A 16524-nucleotide genomic window follows, 5' to 3' on the forward strand; every position below is an offset into this window, starting at 1 on the left:
CAGTAAGTTTGCTACCAGTTTACAATGTATTTGCAGATTCAAGATACTTTTACCCATAAGTAAACAGATTTAAATATGTATGTATTAGTCTTTGTCTAGGAATATAAATAGAGAGATGAATGAAGCCTTCATTCACTAGAATGTTTATTTAACACATTGGAGCTTTAGCAGTCTCATTTTCTACTGTTTCTTGAACAGACACATAAACCACATTATAAACTTTAAAGTTGAGAAAAGGAGATTAACAAGATCATCACTGGTTTCGTATTCTTCCTGTGGCTTTTAACTGTAATCCAATACTATCCCAATACCATCTAGAATATGTTAACAACAGGCAATTCTTCCTTTAAGAATTGCTCAGGACAAAGGCTTTAGTTTGGCAAATCACCAATGATTATTAGCCTACAGCTACACAGGAACTCTGATTCCGTTGCTGACTGGCCAAATCTTTGAGTCTTAAAATTACTTGTTTATATAACATAAAGAAAACTGTGTGTTAGCTCTCTCTTAGTCTTTTACTGGTCAGGAGATTCACAACAGATTTCTAGCAATGTACTTTGATAATCTCTGTACTTTATCCAAAAGACCTGCATTTCCCAAAACGAGAAGCTTGATGTATAAAGTTCACCTCTTGATTTCTGATCCCAATTTTTAATCTAAAAGTTTAGATTCCTAAACTATCCTTATCTAGTCTTTATATCCTAAGATGAATACTTGCTCAGGCAGCTAATATTGTTAAACTAGGTTTTCAAATAATATTAAACATACAGATCTGAATCAGATTTCCCTGGTATTTGTTTCAAGTCCTTAAGCCACAAACACTTCAATTAATTTATTTTTTTTAAATTTTTTTTCAACGTTTTTTAATTTATTTTTGGACAGAGAGAGACAGGCAGAGCATGAACGGGGGAGGGGCAGAGAGAGAGGGAGACACAGAATCGGAAACAGGCTCCAGGCTCCGAGCCATCAGCCCAGAGCCTGACGCGGGGCTCGAACTCACGGACCGCGAGATCGTGACCTGGCTGAAGTCGGACGCTTAACCGACTGCGCCACCCAGGCGCCCCATCAATTAATTTATTTTTAATTCAGCAATTAATGACAAATGTAAACAAATTCCTGTGAAATAAGAAATGTACAAGGAAAATCAGTCTATTTTTTCCATGTTCGTGTTTACAGTGAATATAGAAAAAAACAATTGAATCATGACAAGTATGTTGAATTGTTGATAGTTATAAACGGAAAGAGACATTTTTAAAATCTGCGCTTCTATTTTTCTTGAGAAAGTTTAAAACTAGTCTATTGAATGAGGCGGCCATCTGGTGACGGAAAAGAGCACTACAGGCACTATTTTGCATGAACTGAACGTCATAAATATTCTATGCAAACCAACTGAACCACAAAAAATTCAGCAGCGCTGTCCAACAGAAACATAATAGAAGTCGCATGTGTAATTTAAAAATTTCTAATCGCCTCTTTTAAAAAGTAAAATTTTAATAACGCATTTTTATTTAACCCGATATATCAAAAATAGTACTGAGTCTTCAAAATACTTGTGTATTTTATAGTACACTTCAATTCAAGTGTTCAAGAGCCACGTGTGGCTGTGGCTAGTGGCTCCCATATTGGGACAGGCAGATCTAGAAAATGAAATGACAGCTACAGTTCCTTTGATTTTCCTTTTCCTGAATGCATTCATTTCTCAGCCCTTCTCACCCTTTTAAAAAAAAGTTCCTCCCTGTCCCTCTTTAAGTTCTACTTTATTTTATAAATATGTTTTGCCTCTTGAACATTTTGGAGTATTTAAAGGACCCTCCAGAGCCGGTCCAAGAACAGTAAGAAGACCCTTGGAGGGTCCATCTCCTCTCTAGAGGCACCAGGGCATTTGCCTGCCTGCTCCGTCCTTCGATTCTGCTCGTTCCGCGCTCTGCAGCTTAGGCGGTGGTCAGCTACATTCTTGGGGCTCCGAGGCCACGCCAGGGCCGGGAGCGGGAGGGGGGATCGGAACGTGTCCTGGCTGTCTGGTCGCCTTATGACATCACAGCGACATGACTTTTAAGGTTCCAGTTCAGCAAGGCTCCGGCCTTCCAGGCCCCGAAGGTTAAAGGCTTTCAATGGGAGAGAGCCGGGACTGGAGGAAGCCACACGACTAGGTCTCTGCCATCATGCCCACAACTCGTTGCCTCCGGTCCGGTCCTCCCATCCTGCGACAGCAGGCGAAAAGCTGCGCGCGGGCACAATGACACCCGCGAGCAATAAGCTCCCCGCCATTTCCCAGCAGCACCAGCGGGGTCTTCCGGGTGGACCCCTACCTCTGCTGATTGGCTGGAGGTTGCGGCCACGTGATCCAGAAACGGATTCGGCCGCTGCTTTTCCCACCCCTTGATGTCCCCCTCCCCACTCCAAGGTCGCTGGAGGCGGAGGGCAGGTTTCCTAGGCAACCTCAGCTGGTCGCGTATACACACCAGGCCCTGGATTAGAGAGGGTGTCGTGCCTGCTGTTGCAAGAAAGGGATTAGGAAATCGGAGTGGACTCTGCTCTGTCTCGGATTGCCCTGGAATCCATCCTCTTTCTGGGATAAGGTGAGTGTGCCTCACCTTGTGGCCTTCGGGTGTCTTTGCTTCTCCCTCCGGCCACTCTGCCCACCCCGGAGAGGAAGATGGGAGAGAAGAAACACTGTGGTCAAAGGACCCCCCGTAATGGTGCAACGGAGATGGTAATAATGAGACAGTTCCATGTCTTTATTGAAGGCCATCAGGGTGACCAGAGCAAAGGTTAAGAGAAGAATAAAAGAGAAGGTGGCTCACAGTCACCTGTGCAGCCTTTCCCGCAGACGTTAAGGTACAGAACTGAGAGAATCAAGTGCTTATTGGCCAAATTTGATACTGCTCACCTAGAGCCAGAAAGGTGTTTGTTTGGCCCATCAGTGCTAACAGGTGGATTCTGATCTCTTTATACCCAAGGGAGGAGGCAATTTGACCATACAGGGCTTCTAGTTTGTAGAAAAGAAACTTGATTTTTCAGAATAATACCCTACCCAGCTCTCATGGCAGACAGAACATGGTGCTTTATACTCTAATTATTATACTCTGGTCTTGTATGGCAAATATTTACATATTATTATATTATATTCCAAGTTATACCATATAGGACCCTGTAGCATGACAATTAATTCAAGCCATTTAACAAACTTTTATGGAACACCAAGCAAGTGCCAGGCACAGTGATAGGTTCATTGACCCTGCCTTCGGTGAACATGTTACCTGGTAGGGAGGAAGGACTTTCAAGCATCACAGTAGAGTAGGACAGGTGCTATAAATAGAAAGTGTGCAGGCCTTAACAAGGAAGAGAATGATTATAATACTACCAGAGAGAATTAAAGTCTTCATACAGAGGACTCTTGATTTAAATTTTTAAGGATGTATGGAGTATGCCATAAAGTCAAGGGAAAAAGGCATTTTAGGAAAGGAAGACTGCATATGCCAAAATGCAGAAATGCCCCAGCCCATTCAGAGAACTATAGTTGTGGCCAGACTCTGAGGTGTTGGGAGTTTGTGGTTGATGAGCTTGACAAGCAGGCAGGGGTCAGATCATGGATACCATGAATACCTTCCAAGGAGAGTAGCCTAAATAGATTTACCTTTTGGGAGGTTGGCTGTTACAGTAGTGTAGAAGGTGGATTGGAGGGATGGATGTAGGACTGTAAGGAGAGCATCCAATTAAGGTGAAGTGATAAAGGCCTGAACTAACGCAGAGGCAAATATGATGGAGAGGAGGGGGAAAATGATAGACATTTAAGAGGTATATTCAGAAGGATTTAACGAGCAAGTGAATATGGAAGAAAGACTAAAAGAGTGGTTAAGGATATGCCCCAGGGTTCTAATATGGATGATTACAAAGATGGTGCAATTTACCAAGAGAAAGCATACACTAGGAGAAGAAAGCTGGCTGGAAAATATGACTCCAGGTTTGAACGCACTGAATTTAAGATGCCTGTGACACATTCAGATGTAGCTTTCCATATTGGAAATTGGATTTGCACAGGAAGGAAGTTGCACAGCAAAAAGGAAGATAAAAATTAGTAATTTTCACCAAGAAGGAAACAATTGATCAGAAAAGTAGATTTGAAATAACAAGTAGAGGGGCAAGTGGGTGGCTCAGTCGGTTAAGCATCTGACTTCGGCTCAGGTCATGATCTCACAGTTCATGAGTTCGCGCCCTGCTTGGGCTTCTCTCTCTCTCCGTGTCTCTCCCTGCCCTTCCCCTACCTGCACGCTCGCTCTCTCTCTCTCTCTCTCTGTCTCAAAATAAATAAGTAAAAATTTAAAAAAATATAACAAGTAGAGAGAAGACACGGGGAAAATGTCAAACCAAAGAAGAAATCTTAAAGAAAGGAGTCATCAACATTGACAAACGCCATGTCAAGGTCAAGTTAAATTGAGAGCTGAAACATGGCAAGTGTCTTTGACAATTAGAAGATTATTGTTGACCTTGGCAAAAGAAATGGTTGTGGCCTGACATATCATCAGTCAGACTGTAGTGAGTTAAGAACTGAATGGAGGTAGTGAAGCATTGCTAATGACTACTCTATCTAGAAGTTTTTCAGCGAAAATATCTAAACCCAGCTACTCATAGAATACAAGATAGGAAGACTTTTTTTTTTTTTAAGACAGGAATGATCTAACATTCATGTATGGAGGGAAAAGAAACTGCAGAGAAGAAAAGGTGGGAATATATGAGGAGGAAAATTTGACGGAATAGTATTCTGAAAGAGACTGACGAGGATGGGATCAGTACACACATTTTGGACAAGAGAAAGAATATTTTCACTAAGAGGGGAGTCAGGAAGGGAAAGAAATACATTTTTAGGAGGAAAAGAAATTTAAGGAATGTAAATCTGATGTCATCACTGTTCTCTGTGAAGACGGGAGACAAGATCATCTGCAGAGGAGGGGTGGGAGGGAGAACCTGAGAAGAGTGGCAGAAGTTTAGAATAGTCCCTATGTCATGAATCCCCCATCTGTATGTCTAGCCCTACTCTCACTAGGAGAGGAAGTCGAAGAGGAAAATATAAAATGTCTGTTGTTGAAGACGGAGGCAGCTGAAGTAGAGGCCATGCATTTGTAGTGACTTCAGCTCCGTGCTGGTTATATGAAATGTTTCAGCAGCACTTCACAGTGGAGAGGGGGAGGTGATTGGATCAATCTGAGATCGGAAGAGTGAAAGTTATAGAAGCTCCTGGTGGCTCCCGGTTCCCTGAAGGAACTAGAGGAGACCTGTGGTCTCTTAGATGGTCAGGCCCTGAAAAGAACTTCCCCAAAGTGGAGGAGAGTGGGATGGCCAACAGGACACAACTCTTGATGAAATCAGAAGCTTCAGCTGGAAGCCTTGGGTCTACTAATGACTGGAGGAAGCAGAGGAGGCTTATAAGTACCAGAGAGGTTCAGGCTCCTCATAATTCAGGTGCAGTTATTCAAATTATAGAATTGGAAGCTTTGTAATTAAATTTTGTTTTGCTAATTAATATTGGATTAGAACAGATTTTTTTCTAAATGAAGGCATTGATGAAAGAAAATAAGATGAAGTGGAAGGTAAGGCTGATATCCAAAATATACGTATTTTCTCTATCAAGAAAAAGTAGTCTCCTTGAATAAATAGAAGACTAATACTGTAAAGATGGAAGTTCTCTTTAAATTAAGCTTTACACTGGAATCTCAAAAACCCAAGTGAATTTTTAAACACTAAATACAAAATAAACATAAATTTTGTTTGGAAAAATAAATGAAAAAGTAGCCAAGAAATTTTTAAAAAAGAATATGATGGAAGTTAATATAAATCACAGTAATTAAAACAGGATAATACTATAGGAATAGATAGAGCTAAGGGAGAACACAGATTGGAAAGTCCCAAATTAGGCTCAAATATATGTGATAATTTAGTAAATAACAAAGGGAACAGTTAATTTCTTTCGAATAGACATCTTGGACATGGACTAGATAACTGGAATTGCCATTTGGTGACTTTGGATGTACTGAGGACAGGCTTTTTCCTTGTGTGGTGGTGGTGGGAATGCAGGCTTTCCTTTAGTGTTCACAGACATTAAACCAGAATGTAAGGATTTCTTAATGATGAGAAGGGGTGGTGGTACAAAGCTCTCCTTTACTTAATATGGCATCTGAATAAGCCTAGGGAGGGAAGATTGTGGCCCACATCTATGGACGGGCCTCTGATAGAGTACCTAATCCTCTCAAAATTGTTCCTTGCTAAGTGCTCCATTGCCTGGCTGCTCCTGCAGCCTATGCTGTAATATATGGGGGGGGGGGGGGGGAGGGAGGGCAAGAATGGGTTAAAGAGACAGTTGCAAGTAAAGATCGGTATCACCTTCAATATGGATCCATCATCTAACTACTTCTCACCATCCCCACTACCTCCACCCCACCACAACCACCATCCTCTCTCTCATGTTATCACAAGTGTTTCTTAACTGGTCTCCTTGCTTCTACCGTAGACGCCTACAGTCTATTTTCAACAGAGTAGATCTGGTGATCCTTTCCAAAACTTAAGACAGCTCATATTACTCTCCCCCCCAAAATCCTCATAGAGATTTCCATCTTACTCATAATACTAAAATGTAAAATCTTCACAAGGGCCTACAAATCACAAGACAGCACATGATCTGTCCCTGCAATACCTTTCTGATGTCACATCCTACCTGTCTCTATTTCACTAGCTGTGTTCCAGCCATATCATTTTCCTTGATATTTTGCAAACATGCTAACTATTCTTTCATCCTGTTCTCCTGCATCCATGGATGCATTTTCCCCAGATTTCCTCATAGCTCACACTCCCTCATTTCCTTCACCTCTTTGTCCAGATGCTACCTTACTAGAGAAGTCTTTTCTTTCCTCCACCCCCTATCATTTTCTGACTGGTAGATATTAGTTCCTCAACACAAATGTTAATGAATAAGTGATGAATTAGTAGAGATTCCAGTGTATTAGAATAATTTTCTGGCTCTTATTTTTCTTTGTGATGCTAGCTGGGGCCCCTCCCCTTCTCAACTCAGCATGGTCAGACTGTGTCTCCAGTTTACAAAGCCTGAGTACAAATACAGACTCTGATATAAATCTCAAAGTCTTTTGATTTGGTTCCCTTGGATGGCTTACAGCCACCATCTTCCAAATCACTGCTGGTCTGAGTTTGGGGAATTTTTTCGGATAGTTTTATAAAACTTCTTTCCTTGGTACGTTGAATTTTGGGCTGGTTTATACCAATGGGCTTTTCTCTCAGACTCATGCCATCTACTTCATTTTCATTCAAAAGATGCTTTGCTAATAAAATACTCAAGAATAAATTAACCAAAGAGGTGAAAGACCTGTACTCTGAAAACTATGAAACACTGATGAAATAAATTGAAGATGACAGAAAGAAATGGAAAGATATTCCATGCTTATGGATTGTTAAATCCATAAATATTGTTAAAATGCTTATACTACCCAAAGCAATCTACACATTTAATGCAATCTCTACCAACATACCAACAGCATTTTTTGCAGAACTAGAACAAAAAATCCTAAAATTTATATGGAACTACAAAAGACCCCAAATAGCCAAAGCAGCCTTGAAAAAGAAAATCAAAACTGGAGGTATCACAATTCCGACTTCAGGTTATATTACAAAGCTGTAGCAATCAAAACAGTATGGTACAGATACAAAAATAGACACGTAGATCAATGGAACAGAATAAAAACCCCAGGAATAAGCCCACAATTATATGGTCAATCTTCAACAAAGGAGGCAAGAATATGCAATGGGAAAAAGTCTCTTCAACAAATGGTTTGGGAAAACTGGACAGCTACATGCAAAAGAATGAAATTGGACCACTTTCTTACACCATACATAAAAATAAACTCAAAATGGATTAAAAAACTAAATGTGAGACCTGAAACAATAAAAATCCTAGTTGAGAGCACAGGCAGTAATTTCTCTGACACTGATCATAGTAACATCTTTCTAGATATGTCTTCTGAGGCAAGGGAAACAAAAGCAAAAATAAACTATTGGGACTACATCAAAATAAAAAGCTTCTGCACAGCAAAAGAAACAATCAACAAAACTAAAAGAGAACCTACTGAATGGGAGAAGATACTTGCTAGTGACATATCTGATAAGGGGTTAATATCTAAAATATTAACACACAAAAAACCCACAAATAACCCAATTAAAAAATGGGCAGAAGACATGAACAGACATTTCTCTAAAGAAGAAATACAAGGTGGCCAAAAGGCACATGAAAAGATGCTCAATATCACTCACCATCAGGGAAATGTAAATCAAAACCACAATGAGATCACTTCACACCTATCAGAATGGCTAAAATCAGAAACTCAAGAAATAATAAGTGTCAGCGAGGATGTGGAAAAAAAGGAATCCTCATGCAGTGTTGGTGGGAATGTAAACCAGTGCAGCCACTGTGGAAAACAGTAGGGAGGTTCTTCAAAAAATTAAAAATAGAACTACACTGTGATACAGTAGTTGCACTACTGGATATTTACCCAAAGAATTGGAAAACACTAATTTTAAGGGATATATGCACCCTCGTGTTTATTGCAACATTATTTACAATAGCCAAACTGTGGAAGCAGCCCAAGTGTGCACTGATAGAAGGGAAGGATGGATAAAGAAGAGGTGAGATATATATATATATGGAACATTTTTCTGCCATAAAGAAGAACAAAATCTTGCCATTTGCAACAACATGGATGAATAGAATATAAAATGCTAAGAGAAATAGCTAGTCAGAGAAAGACAAATGCCATGTGATTTCACTCGTGTGGAATTTAAGAAACAAAGGAACAAAGGAAAAGAGAGAGATAGACCAGAAAACAGACTCCGTTTTTTTGTTTTTAAGTTTATTTATTTATTTTGAGAGAGACAGAGTGCGAGCAACCAAGGGAGGGGCAGAGAGAGAGGAAGAGAAGTAATCCCAAGCAGGCTCTGCACTATCAGGACAGAGCCCAATGTGGGGACTTGAATTCACAAACCGTGAGATCATGACCTGAGCCAAAACCAAGAGTTGGATGCTTAACCAACTGAGACATCCAGGTGCCCCACAAAACAGATTCTTAACTAGAGAGAACAAATGGATGGTTACCAGATGGGAGGTGGGTGGGGTTATGGGTGAAATAGGTCAAAGGGATTAAGAATACACTTATCACGATGAACACTGTGTAATGTATAGAGTGTTGAAGTACTACGTTGTGCACCTGAAACTAATATATCACTGTACATTAACAATATTGGAATTTAAATAAAAACAATAACAGCAACAAAATACCTTTTTGAACATCTCTGACAATCAATGCCCCTTTCCTAGCATTGTTACACATTCCTTTCTTATTTTCACATTTCCCTAGTCATTTTAGTGGGATTTAGGGAGGGAAGAGGGATTTAGGGATGGACTCAAGTCACCAACTCATTTTTCTTAAAATTTAAATTTATGTACATGTATATAATTATGATTGAATGAATGAAAGTAGACATATACTTTTAAAATACATATTTAAGTAAAATTTTGTTCTAAGTATAACATCTGTATAGATAGCACACAAAATCTTAGGTATCTAATTTTATTTTCTCAAAGTGAATGTGTTCCTTTAATCAGCATGCAGATCACAAAACACATCTTCATCAGCACTCCAGAGCCCTTCTTTGCCTCCTCCTAGTCACCCACCCCTGAAAGGTAACCACCACTATCTGGGACTGCTGCTAAAACCATAGATTGGTTTGCTTTCAAATTTTATATGAACAGAGCCACATATTATGAACCTCACTGTGTTTGTGTGTCTTCCTTTGCTCAATATTGTGCTTGTGGGAATCTTCCATGTTGTATACAACAATAGTTTCTTTCTCATTCCACCTCTAGGTATAAACTCAGACTAAATGTGCACTAATGTCTCTTATGATAAAAATGTTCAGGGAAGCACCATTTAACTCCAAATTGGAGACAGTCCGAAAGTCTACTAACAGAATGAATAAATGATTTATTATAGTCTTACTTTTTAAAGTAAGTTTATGTATTCTTACTTTTGAAACATGCTTTTGAAAAGGTTTTTTTTCTTTTCTAGTTTTGCCTAGATCTATCCCCGTCCAACCTCTCACGCCTATTATATGTAAAAATAGACATACTCAGTTGTTAATATTAGTTACCTTGCACGCAGCTTTCACCTGCATGTTAACAACTCATGTTAACCACTTTGTATGTTTATATGTTTTATCCTTTCATAATCATACACACATGCATAACTACATATACATATATATGTATATTTATATACATATACATACATATACACATACACAGACATATACACATATACATACATATATACACATATGCATAACTGCGGGGGAATTAGTGTAAAAAGTGGGATCATGATATATATCATATCTACATTTTTGCTTTGTCATGTCATCATATTAAAACCTAGACTCCTATATTTTAAAAACAGTATGTGTCTAGAATAATATAATGGATATATTAAAAAATACAAAAAAAACTGAGTTAAATTTTATTGTAGCTATTAGATATTAAGCAGTTCATTATCATCTAAAATGAAAACACTGGCTCATTCATTTTAATAAATATTTATTCCCATACCAGGTATGTCACTAGTTCCTGAGGTTTCTTTTCTTCCCTAGTATACTTAGAGAGCTATGTTCAGTTTGGGACACAACAGTGTAATAGGAAGGATAAACTGGAGCCTGTTCGAAGGAGAGAAACAGGGATATCTCTAGTGAGAGAACTAAAAGACATGAGCTGGGGAGTGAGGTAAAGTTGTAGATGAGAGATGACTGTGTTCGTCAATATGGAAGAAAAATACTTGTTTTATTTGAACCCAGGAGGTAGAATAACAGTGGAGTGGAGTTATGGACAGACAGAATTAAATTCAAAATAAAAAAGAACTTTCTAACAAAGTTTTAGAGATGGAATGGACAGTCTTGGGGCCCAGACAGATACTTGGTATTACACTGTGTGAAAATTTCAGGCCACATGTGGGTGGTTTCACTTCAGTAGCTTTAAGATCCCTTTCAGGGGCGCCTGGGTGCTCAGTTGGTTGAACATCTGACTTCGGCTCAGGTCATGATCTCACGGTCTGTGAGTTCGAGCCCCACCTCGGGCTCTGTGCTGACAGCTCAGAGCCTGGAGCCTGCTTTGGATTCTGTGTCTCCCTCTCTCTCTGCCCCTCCCCTGCTCATGTTCTGTCTCTCTCTGTCTCAAAAATAAATAAAAACATTAAAAAAAATTTTTTTTAAAAAGAGCCCTTTCAACTTGGAATGACATGACTCTAGAATTTATTTCAACTTTTCACTTTCCTTAACAGGTATATTATGACCTTTATTTTTAATGGAAGATGATTGAATGTGAAAACCTAAACCAAGAAGAAATAATTAAGGAACTGGTGAGTCAAAGCCAAATTTATTTTCAACTCCATTTGCAAGAATGTTAAGTGAACATTTTTATACTCCTTTCTGGAGCTTATACTCCTTTCTGGTCTACCCCATGACCTTTGGAAACAGAGAAAAACCATTACATGGTATGACTTTCCTTCTTGTAAAAGTCAAAAATGGCATTGGTGCAATTGGCAATTTATAATTTCTAATGGCAAAAATATTTTCTTTTAATAGGTAATAACCCAATTTCTTTTTTGAAACAGTGTTTATGCAATGGTTTGTCTTACGAGATGGTTGGACAAGAAGGATCAGATATTTCAGAACTGGAGATGTTTTTCTCAGGGTATCCCCGTATAGTTGGATTATCATTATTTCCTAATCTAACGAGTCTCACCATTGTTGCTCAAGATATAAAGGAAATATCAGGACTAGAAACTTGTTTACAGCTTAAAGAACTTTGGATTGCTGAATGCTGCATAGAGGTAAGCGTAAACACAACCTTATGTGAAGTATTTTATGCTGAATTCTTTGGCTTTGGGAAAAAAAATTCCTTGAAATACATGCATGAGTCATAAATGAAAACAGATGAATGGGGGCGGGGCATACATGATGAATTACAATAAAACCCTTCACCCTGTAAAACAAAACAAACTAAACAGATAAATGGGTAAAATACAGAAATAGATTTCTACAAAGGAGAAAATAGAAATAAAGACATAGAAATAATAGACATATTCTACTTTTTAGTAATCAGATCAGATCAAATAATGCCCAGTATTGCTTAGTAGTAAATTGGTCCACTTGGTCAGTATTGGTTGTATGAAAATTGTAACATCTGTATTGAAAAGCAATACTGCAAAATGTATCATGAGTCAAGGAAAGGTGCATACCTTTTGAGTCAGAAATCCCTTGTTCTCAGATCTTATCCTAGAGGAGTAATTCAACAGCAGAAAACAACGGTATGCATGAAGTTATTTGTTATAGCACTATTTATAATATTTAAAAATGTGAAATGAATATTCTGCAAGTAAAGGTATTTTTAAGAAAATTATTATAAACTTCATGAGGCTGCACCTTGGTGGCCCAGTCAGTTGAGTGTCCAACTTTGGCTTGGGTCATGGTCTCACAGGCTGAGGGAGAGAGTGTTAAGCAGGCTTCATCCTCAGCATGGAGCCCAATTGATGCAGGGCTCTAGCTCACAACCCTGGGATCATGACCTGAGCCAAAATCAACTGAGCCACCCAAGCACCCCTGTATTTTTTTCTTTTTTTTTTTTTTTTTTTTTTAATTTTTTTATTTTTTGGGACAGAGAGAGACAGAGCATGAACGGGGGAGGGGCAGAGAGAGAGGGAGACACAGAATCGGAAACAGGCTCCAGGCTCTGAGCCATCAGCCCAGAGCCTGACGCGGGGCTCGAACTCACGGACCGCGAGATCGTGACCTGGCTGAAGTCGGACGCTTAACCGACTGCGCCACCCAGGCGCCCCTGTATTTTTTTCTTTTATAATGTTTAGTTCATTTTGCTGGCTACAGGTTTTTCAACAAAGTGTGATTTTTAAAAGAAAATGTGCTTATAATATACTCTATTGAAAGGATTAATTCTAAAACAGAAGTTAACACTATTCAGTCTCTTTTTTTTTTTTTTACAGAAAATTGGAGGTCTTCAAGAATGTAGAAATTTAGAAAAATTGTATTTATATTTTAATAAAATTTCCAAGATAGAAAATTTAGAGAAATTATTGAGATTGGAAGTTCTTTGGCTGAACCACAATACAATTAAAAATATTGAGGTAAGATAATTTCAGTCATTTATATGTAAAGTCAATTGTTCCTGTGGAGTTTTAACCACAATGTCCTAAATAATATAATGGTTAGGGACCAGAATATTCGTGACTAGTTTAATAATTGTTAAGAAAAACTAACACGTATATAGTATTTTATAATGTGTAGAAACTTCATATACATCGTTTTCTTTGTTCCTCCCACCAAGCCTGGGAGGTAAGGTATTATTTCTTCTTCAAAGGTTAAAAAAAATAGAGATTTAGAGAAATTATATGTAACTTGCCAAGGATTATAAACACACTCTGTGTGATGTGTTTTTCTTCTTACTCATCATCTTCTTTTCCTCTCCACTCCTGTCCCCCTTCTCTCCTCCTCCAATAATTCTCTCCATATTCCAGGGAAACAAAGATGGGTTCACTGAGACACCTACTTAGCTTCTGTGTTTGTGAGGTACACAGTACCCAGTGCTCAGAACACTTGGAGAACCAACCAGATAGATCAGATCATTTATAAGTATATATTTTACTAACTTCTTCTAAATTCTATATTGTCTAAATTTTTAGGGCTTGCAAACTTTGAAGAATTTAAATGACCTCAACCTTGCTGGAAATCTAATAAGCAGCATTGGTATGTACTGTTTCATTTGGAATATGAGCTAATGCTACAATAATTTTTTATCAGTATGAAAAGTACATTCTTAGATTTCGTTTTTAGACTCTTGTATGATAGTTTGCAAGGCATTTCTAAATCTGTGATTACAGGATGTGAAAATATTACCCACCAACCAGTTATTACTAACTATACAATGTTATTGTTAGTCTTACTTATATGCAAGCCATGATGATCATATATAACTAAAAAATATTATAGGATATGAGCAGGAGGTAAAATAAGAAATTTGATTTTTCTTTCATCTTGTTTTTTAAATTAAAGGTCGATGTCTTGATCCCAATGAACAACTGGAAAGATTAAACCTTTCTGGTAACCAAATATGTTCTTTCAAGGTATGTTTAAGTGGAACAGTCTACTTTTATTTACCAACCTAGATCATGAACCATCTTATTGCAGAAAATGTACTAAATAGTTCCCTTTTAAGGAACAATTTAATTATTTTGGACTAGCCAATACTCTTGGAAATTTTACAGGCAGCTGATTAAGTTAGCCATACTGCTCTGACACTTTTAAATCTAACACTATTTACTTGCCTTTGTTTTCCTCTGATCTTTCTGGCTGCACCTCTTCAGTTTACTGGTGTTTCTTCTCCTGGATCTAAAAAATGGACTCTTCCAGGTTAGGCCCAGGATCTTTTCTCATTGCTATCTATGTTCATTCTCTAAATAATCTCATCATATCTTATGACTTTAAATAGCTTTTATTCATTTATTACTCCTAAATTTCTACTTTCTCTAACAGCTATCTCTATTTCTACTTTCCCTAATAACTCCCCAGAACGACAGACATCTCCTATCCTAACTCAAACTGATTTCCCCTCCAATGAACCATCTTCTCCTGCAGCTTTCTCTACCTCTCTAAATGGCATCTCCATTTTCCTAATAACTTAAGCCACAACCCTTAGAGTCATTGTTTTTTACTCCTCTTATTTCTTCATAACCCATATCCAGTCCATCAGCAAATTCTATTGGCTCTATTCAGAATATGTCCAGTCTGACCATTTTTTACCACCTGTATCTCTACTAACCTGGTTCAAGACACCATCAGCTCTAACCTGCATTTGGGGTTGGGGGGAAAGCCTCCTAACAGGTCCCCTTGTGTTTACCCTTTCACTACTTGCTCCTTCAAAAAATATGTGAGATCAAATAATTCTTCCACTCAAAACTCACTCTTGCTTCTCCCACACTGTGTCTCTGACGATGCTGCTCCCAGTTTCCCTTTTGTTTATTCCATTTCAGCTGCTCTGGTCTCCTTACTGGTCCTTGAATACAGCTATCACTGTCACCTTAGGGCCTTTGCACTTGATGGGGTATTCTTCCCCCAAATATCTTCATGGCTCATCTCCTCATTTCTTTCAGGATTGCGTTAAGATGTTATGTTCTTAGTGACCTCTTTCCTGCCCAATTTAGGTAAAATAACAGCAACCTTACTTCCCTCCCTAACCTGAAGCACTCTTATCACTCTCCCTGTGTTTTCTTCTTGGTGCTTATCCACATCCCTGACTAGAAAGAATACAAGCTCCCTGAGTGCAGGAAGCTTGCCTGTTTTGTTCACTGTATTCACAATGCTTAAAACAGTATTTGACATGTAAAATCTCAAAAAGCATTTGAATGGAAGAGAGGAAAGCAAAAACACTTAATGTTTATGGGATATAATATGGCTGAAAACGTGGCATTTGTAATTTCGATGGTGTCAAATTGAAAGTGCGTATTCAAACACTTCCTCTAGACAGTAACGAAGAAAGATGAGTAAATTTACTATAGAAATAATTTTGAATGGATCATTATTAAAATACACATTCTTTTACTCAGAGAAGAATATAAGATGCCAAAAAGCTATAAGAATGAGGCAGAGTGTTATAAGCACTTTCACCAGAAATTTTAAAAACATAAAAAGTTTAAACAAAATTTTATTGGTCAGAGTCAAGAGGAAATAATTGATATGAACACTAAGGGGTTGACAGAATTTCAGCAAGCATTAGAGGAGGATCTTCTACAAATACAGTGGGAGGGACTCTTGATCTCGGAGTCATGAGTTTGAGCCCCATGCTGGGCATAGAGATTACTAAAAATAAATAAAAATTAAAAATACATGCAGTGGGAGGTAAGCATTCTAAGGTGAGGAGAACATTATGCACGAAGACATGGAGGTAAGAAAATCAAGGGGTATATTTGAACAACATCAGCAGAAGAGAGCAGACGGAGCTATGAAAGATAAATTCAGAATCCTGTGGGAGGTCATTTTAAGCTGACTAACGAGACATGAGGTGCTTAGGGAAAGAGCATTCCAGGCAAAGTGTGAAGGACCTAAACGGTGGAAAGAGCATGGCAAATTCAAGAAACTAGAAGTCTGTTGCTGGGACAGAGTGAGGGAGAGAATCATGAGTTGAGGCTGAAGAAGATAAGCACACAGTGCTGTGAGGATAAGGTATTGTCCTACCAAGAAGCCATGTAGAAGTTTATCTCTACTCTGGCTAGTGGAAAATCCAGAAAAGTGTGGTGGTAAAGAGCATAGCTACATGGAAAGATCTGTCACTTCTAGCACTGCCACAAGCCACAGGCAGCATTGTACTGTGGTAATATAAAGTGCAAGCAAAATAATAATGTAAAGCTTTTAGAA

At 38.4% G+C, this 16524-nt stretch overlaps 1 protein-coding gene across 9 annotated transcripts in view; it reads left to right on the forward strand.

Moving 5' to 3' along the window:
• The first annotated feature begins 1994 nt into the window (after positions 1-1994).
• LRRC9 (leucine rich repeat containing 9) overlaps positions 1995-16524 on the forward strand; it is a 119256-nt gene continuing 104726 nt past the window's right edge. For 6 of the 9 annotated variants that reach the window (XR_009264501.1, XM_058739210.1, XM_058739207.1 and 3 more), the window contains exons 1-6: positions 1995-2579; positions 11382-11459; positions 11715-11933; positions 13101-13241; positions 13797-13860; positions 14167-14237. Coding sequence is in view for 8 of the 9 variants with exons in the window: in XM_058739210.1 (XP_058595193.1) it covers positions 11412-11459; positions 11715-11933; positions 13101-13241; positions 13797-13860; positions 14167-14237 (543 nt within the window). In the remaining variant the exon portion in view is untranslated. The remainder of the gene's footprint in view (positions 2580-11381; positions 11460-11714; positions 11934-13100; positions 13242-13796; positions 13861-14166; positions 14238-16524) is intronic. The other 3 variants (XM_058739205.1, XM_058739208.1, XM_058739206.1) reach the window with 1 other exon arrangement.

The sequence above is a fragment of the Neofelis nebulosa genome, chromosome 7, assembly GCF_028018385.1.
Source record: "Neofelis nebulosa isolate mNeoNeb1 chromosome 7, mNeoNeb1.pri, whole genome shotgun sequence".
Classification (NCBI taxonomy): domain Eukaryota; kingdom Metazoa; phylum Chordata; class Mammalia; order Carnivora; family Felidae; genus Neofelis; species Neofelis nebulosa.